Source organism: Varroa destructor, unplaced genomic scaffold (assembly GCF_002443255.2).
Source record: "Varroa destructor unplaced genomic scaffold, Vdes_3.0 BEIS01000003.1, whole genome shotgun sequence".
Lineage (NCBI taxonomy): Eukaryota > Metazoa > Arthropoda > Arachnida > Mesostigmata > Varroidae > Varroa > Varroa destructor.
The window spans coordinates 26153668-26165502 of NW_019211456.1; the positions used below are offsets into that span (position 1 = coordinate 26153668).

Genomic DNA, 11835 nt, shown 5'->3' on the forward strand with positions numbered 1-11835 from the left:
TAGTGCATTATTTTTCAATTCGCAACGTTTGCTATGTTTGTAAACAGTGTAGTCAACACTGAGTTTTTTTAAAGCCTTTTTTATTGGCGGATTAGTTCCTGCTTTACGTCCTATTATACTATCCTTATTGTTCTAGATTCCCTCTGTCTCCTGTTATGTCCTGAACAGTGAGATTAGTACGTATATAGTAAAGAAAGCGGATGAATCTATATTTAGTTTTTCTATCAAGATATAGCCGACGACATCTGTTTTGTTTCGGAACAATTAAAGAAATGCACACCATTCCTATGAGCTATGAAATGTAGCCCTAGAAGCATGCGGTTGATTGCTTCTGAAGACTGTCGCATTGTAAATGATGAATGAAGAAAATGAAGAATGATTCTAGTAAAGACGAAGCACATTTTTTTAACAGATAAATATTACTAAAGAGAGCAACGCATTTATATTTTTCTCTAATTACATAGGCTTCTGATCGGACCTTTTTGCTACTGTAGCTTCTACAACTCTTAGAATATGACAGAACACTATTTGTTGTTACCTGTGATAAGTAAACGTACGAGCCAGTTATCACAACAACAAATACAAACGAGCTGCGCAGCACGTGAATTCAGTTGGGTGAAGTCCAAGCAAGCTTGGAATCAACTTCCATTTTAGAAATCCAGTTTTCATTTGGCCCCAAAGTTACATCTCGTATATGGTATTATGGAACCAACATTTCCTTGAGTAATTGCTTATAAACAAACTTGGAAACAAAATTACTTTTGTAGTTAGCCTTTTATCCTTTGACCTTGTGTATGGCAAATTAACAGCGACTATTTAAGTGAACATTTTAGTTATTTGTTTTTCCAATAAGAGAAGAGCTAGAAAAATCACACTTATCAGAATACCGCACAAAAAATATCAGCTTCTCATCTTTATTATATGTATAAGACATGTATATAATGCCTATGCACAAAGTAAGTGGCAAGCAACTTCCTCTCTGTACGAGAAATCTGATGAATATACGCTTGCGCGGAACTTTCATCTCCAATGTCGATTGACGTATACGTGAAATGTGGTTGAAGACTATTCTAGCAATGAAGGCATTCTGCATTGTTTACCCGATTCGTGTAATTAGCGCGAAGATCACGTTGTAAACAGTTGTTCTTTACAGATGTTGCCTGTGCTAGGTAAGTTGAACCTGTGAACGTTTCGATCTTGGTTTTACAGCCGCGACGCCCCGTTATTCTCTGAAGTTGACACAGTCTTATACGAGGCCATCTTAAAGGAATCTTCCTGCATGCTCATAAAGCGACGTGCAATGGGCGCTATAAACCGTGGATCGACGTGACTACTTTTGTCATCTGTCAAGCAAGAATACGAACGGAAAAGCTGTTCAAATTGTTCTGGATCTACTGGCGTAAAACACAGCGTTTTAGAATAGTGTTATTGAAGACTGCTCTCAAAGCAATGATCTAATAAGCGAGCAGCGTAAAGGGCGCTTATGTGGGTCTGGAACCACTCTGTATCAGATCGTTACTGTCCGCTAAGGATTACATCATCAAAACTCGATTTCCAGCATGAGATAAAGTAATTGTCTGTTAGCATCCACATTTCTGATTCAAAATGGGGTATAAGCATATCTCCAGTTATTGACTTGTTTCATAAAGTTAGCGGTAGAATCTGGGCTTGTTGCTCGATGACCGGTATACCCAGGCGCTATAATTTTCGTCATGGGGCCGTCCTAAACCATATGAACCTTTCCGCAGAATATTTCAAATGTTGGCTAAGATCGACAGAAATGAGTGTCTCAGATTTATTACGTGCACCTATCCTTCTGCACTATACGCGGTAATGAAAAGTTGCCCGAACAAATTCAACTCAGATATCATATAAGGAGTCTAGACATTTAGCTTTAAGCGTTTAGATAGGGATATTACTGAAAACCTTTAAAAATACAATATTATTTGTACAACACTTGTAACGCAAACGAAGATTTACGTTTGTCTGTTGTAAATCAGAATTAGGTTTTAAAGCATATGTTCCTGAGCCAAAGATGTGAACCGTGATGAAAATCTTACACTTGAAAAAAAGTTTTTCTACGGACAGGTAGCTATTTATTTCGATAAAAATTAAAAATATGATATATTTAGAATTACAAAAAAAAGCAAAAAATATAAAAAAGTAGTTTTTAAGGAAAATCGAAAGCAAATAATACCGACTATAGTCGTTTCTCAGGACTTATTTGTAACCCCTAAAAGTACACACAGTAAAATGTAAGACAGGTCAATGCAACTAAGTGTATTTGACCCTGACTCTAACAAAAATAATAATTTTGTTGACAAATCTATATAGTCTCACATGGTTGCATGCGTATTTTAATTGATAAGCTTAGTAATGTAATTGTTGACATCTATGATTACCAAGAAAGGCGGAGATGATAGTAGAAAACACGATTGTGGCAAGGAATCCGACGCCGGTGATCCAGATGAAGGAGATATGGTAGAATGCAAGGATTCCGTCAGGGGTCTTTGGCTCATCGAACGATCCGCGCGTAATCAATTCCGACATTACACTTTCTGTACCGGATAGATTGTCGAAACGTGCTAAGCACTGAGCGTTGCTCGTTGGCAGATCATCGCCGACGCGAGGGTAAATGATTGAACCGAGTGTAAGCCACCACGAAAATACTAAGCCAAGGCAAATGCCATAAATGGCGCCATTTTTCCGAATAAATGGCACCAACATGCCCATAACGAAGATTGCTAGCAGGGGACCCGTCATGGCTCCAATTAGAGAGGAGGACGCTTGAATGATTGAGTCCATTGTTTCCGCCAAAAAGGCAATGAATACAGACAGAATTCCATACATTGCAGCTGCAGTGGAAAATGAAGACCAAACGGACCGGTGATTGCTTATACTTGTTCATAGAAGTATGAGTGCACGCAAAAAATTAAAGTCATGGGTGTTCTGGTAAGCAATAAGCGTTTTCTTAAAAATATAATCGCTGATATTTTTACTACTACATAGAGACGCACCATATTTAAAAAGCATGCAAATTCAATCCACGTTGAAAACATACCGATGCCTTTAGTAAGGTATATAGATTGTTTGTCGGAGATGTTAACTTGGGGTCGGACGAAATCATCCCACGTGACGGCAGAAAGTGCATTGTAACCTGAGGAAAGCGTCGAGAGAGAACCACTGAAAACCGAGGCCACCAAAAGACCCGACAATCCAGGGTAGTCCCTTAGGAGATCCTGAAAAGTTAGTTTATTAGAGGCGAAAGGTTTACTTAGTGAATTGAAAGCGGTTAAGCTTTGATGGACATCGAGACGTTCACCAGTTAAATAGTTGGGCCTGTCAAGTATTGATAATGTTGTCTATTCTGTCTAAGCGTGTAACACGTGCATATATCCTGGTAGTCTGATTTAGAATAGAGGTTTGTACCTGGACTATAAAAGGCATAAGCTGGTCGGCCTTGTCGGCATCACCCGTAATACGTGGGTCGCAGTGTCCATAGACGGCGTAAAGCACCAGGCCAGATAGGACAGATAACAGCAGAGTGGACGTAACTCCAGGAATATTCCATAGAAGAGCTCTGCTTTAAATAAAATGTGACGAAAATGACTAAAATACTTACGAATGTCGTTGTAAGTCTATTCTATTAAGAACAACATGATCTCATTCAACTGATACAACTTAATTTTTCTCATTTCGAAGCTCATCTCACGTTCGAAATCTCATGTAGTTTTTTTTTTATTATTATGGCCAGAATCACATTAGTTTTTTCTCTTAGTCGCCTAGTCGTAAAGCCGAGATAATTTTTTTCCCTTGAACTTTTACCAGAGCTATGTTTCACCGTTTGCTATTGACACGTGTTGATAAACATACGATCAACGTACTTTTTGGCTTGCGCAAGAGAAGCAATGGCCGAATATCTCTGCACCTGTGTTTGACTGGCACAGTAAGCTGCCATCCAGCCAACAGTCCACGATAGGGTCACGTTCCATGTGGTGTACGTAAAATACGGGTTCAGGCTCCAGCTACGACAAACGTGTCGAGGTTAGAGGTTAAAGCAGCAAACGTAAGTAATTAGTATTTGGACTCAGAAATTCGACCGTCAAGCCGTTAGTCGTGTACAGGCGGAACCGACCGCCCGCCTAACGGCTGCCACATAATGCCGCTATATCCACTGGTTATCTAGGTAGCTCTAATAAGGACGTTTACAGAATTAAATAACCTAATTACGTTTGTTTTAGGATGCTTATAGGCACAACTGGACAAAGTTTATATATCTTGATACAAAGCACCGTACAGCTGAGCTAATAAGTTAGGGCGCGTTATGAAATTGATAGGACTTTTCATTTCTTAATAAACCGCTTATGGTAATACTTTGAAGTCCTCTACACTTGGTTTGCTTCAAGAATGCCTTTTAAAAAAAGTGACTTGATATTTGAGCTTGAAAGTCTAAAAAAGTGATAGCTTGAAGAAGCGTTTTCAAGTAGTACTTAAAACCGTCTATCTGCTTTCGATGATGCTTAAACTTGCAGTTTCCGACAGTTTACTTAGAACTCCTCAAACAGCGCAACGGATTTGAACTATCGTGAAGTCTTATTTTGGAAGATGGTAAATCTTTTAAACGGAAATTTAACTGTTGGTATGGAACGTACTGGCGTTATCTACTTGTGATTGATATAATTGAAAAAAAAAATAGTTTTTCAAAATTATTTCTTATGCTTATCAGTAGAGTTTCAGGTACGATAAACTGTTAAAACGTCATATTGACGAATTTCCATTTTTGAACCAAGGTATAACACCAGTGTTATTACGGATGGTGATATGACAAAAAGCACCTGCTCCGGTGTGAAGATTTTTTATTTCAATAAAATCCGTATAATAATAAAAAAATGACTCTATTTCACTGATATATAAATATCATATGTTCCTTCATTTACTGGTTCTTACTATTGTGATCTCTAGTGTTATAAGTTCGCATACAATTATATTCTAGATACCTTTTGAACTTATTTCTGTATTTGTTATATCAACAATCGTTCCCCTTGTCTTGCAAACAGAAACACGAAAATATGAACGATGTTTCCAAGATACTGTTATGCGATGTACGGTACTTATTGTTTTCGTGAATCGCAAGATAGTGAAGCGTTAAAATCACTCTTTTCTGTCCCTGATGATTAATCAAGAAACTGTTTATGATACTGGTTACTCACTAACAATTTCTCGACAAATGAAAATTAAGATTTGCTTCCGAGTCCTATTTGGCGATAAAAAGTGCACAATTTTTCGAAATAATTCTGTCCGTTCCAGAAAGAGGCAATTATTATACAGAGTTTCACACTAATGGCTGGTATAAATAACTAACTCACTTAACGAAGATGAGCCTGCCTCCTTCATTGTTTAGCTCAAGTACTTTTCTGATTCCGCCCACGTGATAGATGCCCGACGCACAAACCATAATGTAGCCAACATAAATGAGGATCATTTGCACCACATCAGTCCAGACTACAGCTTTCATACCGCCCTAACCGAATTAAGCCATGGAAACAGAGCAGACATTTAGACAGGAGGAACAAAATTTTGGCTAACAATAAGAAGTTTGACTAACTTCAAGCCATAATGTACTACCAGTTATTACAGGAAACATAAAATATAGAGATATATACCTAACATAATATGTTAGGCTGATTGCATTCATAAAAAAAATGGCAATTCGAAATTCTGTCCGGTTTGATTTCCAGCTCTGTGCAAACGAAAGGAAGTACTCGGCATAACTCACAATTGCGGTGTAAAACGTACAGGCTAATCCATTGAGAAGAATTGAAACCCAAACGGGAATTCCAGTAACCGAACCAAGTGCTAAAGAAGGACCGTAGAGCACGACACCCATATACAACAGCTGAAAATATCCCCTCGCGATTTACAATCAATTTAGTAGATATAAAATAAAATCATGACGACATCGAGGAGCAGCGTAACTGTTAGCGCCATAACGGACGGTTGTCTACGTTGATCCCGTGCATCTCCTAATACTGTTGAGTTATAAAACGCTGTCTAATGAATGGCTTCAGGTTCTCGTAACTCCTCAATATTAATATTAGTAAGCAGTATAGGTATTGCTCATGTTTTAGGGGGTTTGCTCTAGGAATAGTCATATAAAGGGACACTCCGATCTATAACGTAATGATCCTCAACAGTTTACAAAGTACGTCTATAAGTATACAATAAGGATTCTAGTAATAAATGTATCATTGCCAAAGAGTTTTAGCACTATTATTCATGAAAGTAAGAAATTTCCATTATTTTTAGTTACCGTTTGAAGGACAAACACGCCTGCAGCGAGATTTCTAACTTGAGGCGAGTCAAATCGTCTTTCCAGATACTGGAATTAAATATAACTATAATTATCTTTATATAATTTTAAATGATAACGTTTCTTTACACTCAATAATTACAACAAAATAGTCTTCATAATTTTAAGGTTATGGCCTTTCGGCCGGTGAGAGGTCACAATGTAAGAGAACTATCGGTCGCCTTGAAGTTGCCTAACCTATATATGCAAGGCTTACCTCGTTGATTGACGTAATATCCATGTTGTAATACATTGGCAGAAAAACGGTTGCGGCGATCACGATTGCAACAGCCGCCGATACAGCTCCCATCCAGAGAATTGCGCCTCGATTGTAAACCTAATTTCGGACAAGTTTGACAAGTTTACAATTTTCATCGAAGTGATTACTTGTACGCGGATAATTAATTGACCTTCAGTACACTATTAGCCCTTCATGAAGCCAAGTTACTGGAAATTTACAATCCTTTGAAAATTAGAAACGTTGAATTCAAAGTATCCACGTGGGAGTAATCGGTCAATGCAGCACACTTATCCAGAAACTGTACGTACCTCCGAAGGAAGTCCAAGAATTGCAATTGATGAGAGGAATGAAGCCATCATTGAAAACGATACCGGAATCCATCCTGAAAATTGAGTGGGGGTACGTTTTTTGTCGCTTTTTTAGGCTCTTCGTTATCGTAAATCGGGAGAATCAATGAAAAGTATATGCGTACCAGAAGAATAACCAATCGGAATACGTTTATTTACAAATATCAAGCATATCTGTCATATCTAAGGGGGTGTAAGTCGTTCAAATATTGTATTTCGCACAGAGTATTACATCATCTTATTAGATACGCTTTGATGACCCAGTCAAAGGACCGACAATGGCTGGACACACGTTTCAAAATGTCGCCAATTCGAGTAGTTGGATATGTACGCCATGCATCAATAAAGCGAGATACCCATACTTCAAAAAAACTTTTTTTTTCAGTTCTCTGGGTTGGTGGCAGATATAAGAGTCATGTTCCAGAGTTCGGACGAATTCTATTTAGTTCACTTTCGACGGGCTTACGGGGTTAACATGGCATATCTGATTGTTCCTAGCAGCACCGAATAAATCGCACAACGTAGAAAAATAACATTAGTACCGTTGATTAAGAACATTTTTCGAAAGGCCCATTCTATTTTATGCTTTGGGTCGTATTTGTTCCAATTTTCGCATTGTCTTCGAATGAAAGAGTTTACATTGCTATAAGGATGAAAATATCTGTGTGAAGTATTGGCACATGATGAAAGTTTTTGATGCTAACATAACTGAATGTGAACACAAATTTGATAGAAAAGTAACTTAAACAATACGTATTGGCTGTAGGGCCGAGAGCGCTGATGTCCTTCCGAGTCGAAAAAGATTCGCTTAGCTAGTGTTTAATTCCCGTGCAAGTTCCCGTTGGATTCTACACAACCCTCATCGTATCGACAGAAAATTCTCTAACTATTGAAAGCTTGACTTTGCGCAGGGTGTCACGCATTTCTTACCATACGTTTTTGTCGTATAGATTTTAACATCTAGGTCTTCCGCGCATAACTATATACCGCAAGAGTGTACCGTAAGGGTCGACGTGCGGTCAGCGGACGAATATCTTTGATAAACTAATATGCGCGTAATTTGTCTGATACGTCAGTAATACTGTCAAGTCATAGGGCAGCTATTTGAAGACAGCGCTATCCACATTAAGCTTAAGATTATCCCTAGATTCATACTCAGACAAGTTCAAGCCAGGACAGGTTTGGCTTTGGCTCGTTAAATGAATAGGATCCGTTTAAAACCAGTATCAGGGATTGGCGCACAGATACAAGGTTCTGCACCGAAGAGACGTTGCGTGTTAGTTTGATTGCTCTAGACGTGGTCAGCGTTCAACATATTAAACCTACTCCTTAGAGCTTTTCAGCATTCTCCTAATCTTTTCCTGAATCGGCTAATTTAAAGTGTTCATGTATTATAGTTTAGCATATAATAGGACGCACTTTTTTACCCTTTTATGGACCAGGTGTCCCTCATTTCGAACTGGGTCGCTCACCATTTGGGGCTGCGTCGGGCCTTACAAATATAGCCTGGTGTTTGAAGATTTCAATAGTAAAGCCAACTTCAAAGATATCCGTTTCAAACAAAACATGCTAGGGTGCGTATGCTCATCAGCCTTCTGATAAGCGCTACTATATTGACAGCACGCTGTGCCGACGGATGTCAACAGGGTTCGCACGCACTCGTCCGTGTAGTGACGCGTTAGTGAAAACGCGAAGCTTTATTTATTTTTTTTTTGTTGATTTATCCATTCTTTTCAACGGGCATGACTCTGGGTTCAGAACACCATAACACCGATCTCAGTTTTGGGGCTCAATCCGAGACAGAACTGTTACATTTGATTTCATTAGATCTACCTGATTTTCTCTAAATATTCGTAAAGTACTAATGCAAAAACGTACTAAAACTTAAGAAAAAATAATGTGTTTTTTAATTATTTTAGTACTCTTTTGTTCTTACTTTTTTACGAAATCATGTTCTCACAACTTTGTGTAGTACAAGCCCCTAACCGGATTTCAAGTACCACCTTTGAAAGATCGGCTTGACCGTGTAAGCCGCCGCGCCAGTGGCTCTAAAGATACTTAATGGCAATACAAACATACTTAAAAGTTTCGAGTTTTAAGTCCGGCACTTACGCCGTTAGGCATCTCATCAAGGCTGGCTCCCAGCATAAAGTGCGTCCACTCATATATACAGAACTGGTACAACGCTGTTGAGAGCTTGCATTGCAGATTTCTAGATGAGGATACAATTAATAAAAGGATTCAATTGAATGATCCGGGCGTACACCCGTGATGATACACCAATGCGTACATATATATGCTAAACTTACCTCATGGCAAAACAATACTTACCCAGTTCTTTGTTGCCAGTTAGAAATGTTTTGTTACTTGTGCTTTTTCGATCCTTCCAGGCAAAGTACAGACCGATCAACGTTGAAATCAACAGAAATCCAATTAGGACAACATAGTCCAAAAAGGCGAAATGAGCAACCCCCATTGCCACTCAAAATGTACTGTGCTTCCCAAATCAGCCTTGGTTTTTCAACGCTTCGTTAGTTTTTTCCTTTGTTTACTTCGTTCGGCAGTATCAGCTCGACATATTCCCTTCACTTGTGCTATGTTACACCAGTCTTGCCTGGCCTATATCACTATGTCAGGAACACCGGTCATTCACTTGCTACAGTGCCCTGGTTATTCACAAGATTCCTTTCGAACAAGCCGCCTAAAGAGGACGCGATTGTAACAACTGTCCCCGCTGATTTGACTTATCCTTAGCTTGTTAAGTCGTGGCCGTAAAACGTCAGAGAGTGAAGATAACTAGTGGAAGAGCTTAAGGAGTTCCTAATCGAGCTCATTCGGTCCACCTAGAGCAAAGGATTCACCATAGAGCGATAATAGCAGCGACGAAACAGACGACGTTTGGCCTCGAAGCCTATACGTTGGTCCGGGTTGATCTTGTCAGCAGTCGCGATGCTGGAAAATTGATCGCATCATGAATCGAGATCGGTTGTGTCGTCGCTTGTCAACGCTACGCAATGCTTTTGTTCTGAGCTGATAGTGCTGCTTGTCAGAGTATGATAAGTCCAACTGCCATGTCAAGTAGACCAGTCTAGATCAGCTGTTGTCGTAGTGGTGCAAGGAAGCGCACTCAGTTCGTTACCGTACAACTGTCTGGTAACGATCCAGAATGCTCTTACTTACTCAAAGGGGTGACTTGGATCTAGCGGGAGAGTCAATCTCTATGTATGTCACGGCGTAGCAAATGTCCTCGGAAACTCATATGCTTGTCCTGGCTGAGACGTATCTGTTAGATTGGGTCCCAAAGCGCAGATCTAATTAAGCGATCACACGTAAACGGTTGCTGATCTTCGATGGACCAGAGACGATACCGTGGCAAATGTTTAAATAAGGCCGAATCAGGAAAGAAAAAGCTGGGAAAATTCATTTGGTTGATCCGAATACAACGTCCCCGGCTTATTGGTGTTGTTGTAATGAATCAAAACATTGTGGAGCTCAATCAATATCTTAACCTATTAATAATCTCTGAGAAGAATTTCATTGCCGAAAAATTTCAGGGCATCTAATCCTTGGCCTACAAACCCTGGTGCTAAGATGCATATAATTATACTTGCAATCAAAAATGAAGAGTACATCTCGACGTTTAATTTTTTGGCTGAAAAGACTGGGCCGTGAACCAAGAATCTGACGACACGGTAACGCATACGTTTGTTGATCTACGAATGGCCACAGATATTAGCGCAGCAAATAACTACATAGGGAAAATCAGCGAGCAGAACTACACATCACCATGTGAGTTCCGACAAATGCGTCAGCACTCCTACACTTATCAGGGCTCGAACCTGCGATCGTTTTCTTTTTTTTTTTGCCTAAAACCTAACTTTTGAAGGCATAATACGAAAATGTAGATCTTGCTTTGCGGTAAAGATTGGTCATGCGTTCTAAGTACTTCATTCGCAGATGTTTTGTTTATATGTAGAAAATTTCTATAAATGTACACCCTGTAGAATACCGCATAAGCGTATCTAATATACGGAAGTTTGCCCCGAATTACTTCTAGGCGCCTGGAGATATATGCAATAATGGCTAACGCTGTAGCCTTAGACAACGAGTTTATCTGATTGTTATGTACATGCAAGGTAACAAATAACACGTTGCGCGTGCACGCTAGAACATAACGGTAACGGCAAAACTGCAACGTATCACAAGCCTTCATTGATTATGCTGAACTTCATGAGCTAACTTCATTATATTCGCATAAGAACGATGTGGTCTGCCGAACGATCATCAAGGAGCACTGCGTTTAAGGCTTTCGTTTAAAGCAACTCGATTCTTCTCCAAAATGGTCTACTTTCCTATAAATGTTCAGTTATTTCTATTGGTAAGCAGTAGACAACCTACCCGTTATATCTTACAACCTTTCCAAAACAATTTAAACATTCTGCAAACTAAAATGCTTGCCATGCGTCAAACTTATACTTGTTTAACACTCGTTCTCAGCGTTTTCCAGCAGCTGTAAAGACCTGTTTCCAGACAAAGCTGGCATAGGATCATAATGTAATAAGAAAGCACGTGATTACGCAAAAATCTACTATGCATCAAAGACTGCGGAAAAAAAATGTCTACAAGGACCTAACCGTAACATGTTTACCTGCTACGGATACACGTGGTAATCTGGGTTCGAATTTGGGCCTAAACATATTTCGCATCATGCTGAGAGCGGCCAATCGTCCAAGTAATGCCCAACGGCATATCTACTAGACGCTGAACACAGAAATATCTGGATGGTTGATTGGTTGATCAGAGAAACGCAACAATTGTATACAGCATATATGTCATGCGCTGAGTATTACCCAAGATCTCGATTTAAATTATATATGTTCGAACATCTATTATAATAC

General features: G+C 39.3%; 1 protein-coding gene across 3 annotated transcripts; it reads right to left on the minus strand.

The window, feature by feature from the left end:
- Positions 1-884: 884 nt before the first annotated feature.
- Positions 885-9781, minus strand: LOC111247704 (sodium-coupled monocarboxylate transporter 2-like). Of its 3 annotated transcripts, XM_022798962.2 has the most exons (11): positions 9269-9726; positions 6899-6972; positions 6567-6686; positions 6311-6379; positions 5777-5896; positions 5367-5521; positions 3885-4025; positions 3430-3580; positions 3062-3239; positions 2403-2855; positions 885-1343 (listed from the first exon to the last, which is right to left on the minus strand). In XM_022798962.2, exons 1-11 carry the CDS (start codon positions 9411-9413, stop codon positions 1204-1206), a joined length of 1746 nt encoding a protein of 581 aa, XP_022654697.1. In that variant the 5' UTR covers positions 9414-9726; the 3' UTR covers positions 885-1203. The 3 variants fall into 3 exon arrangements, with proteins under 3 accessions (XP_022654697.1, XP_086839499.1, XP_086839498.1); XM_086983373.1 differs by lacking the exon at positions 2403-2855 and having other exon boundaries at positions 9269-9781; XM_086983372.1 differs by lacking the exon at positions 5777-5896 and having other exon boundaries at positions 9269-9745.
- Positions 9782-11835: the final 2054 nt, after the last annotated feature.

Excerpts from the sequence above, each read along its gene's own strand:
- LOC111247704 (XM_022798962.2), bottom strand. The coding sequence starts at position 9,413 with ATGGGGGTTGCTCATTTCGCCTTTTTGGACTATGTTGTCCTAATTGGA. Across the intron at positions 6,973-9,268 it reads AACTGGCAACAAAGAACTGG|GATGGATTCCGGTATCGTTT; the intron begins GTAAGTATTGTT and ends CTCAATTTTCAG. Across the intron at positions 3,240-3,429 it reads TTATGCCTTTTATAGTCCAG|GATCTCCTAAGGGACTACCC; the intron begins GTACAAACCTCT and ends CTAACTTTTCAG.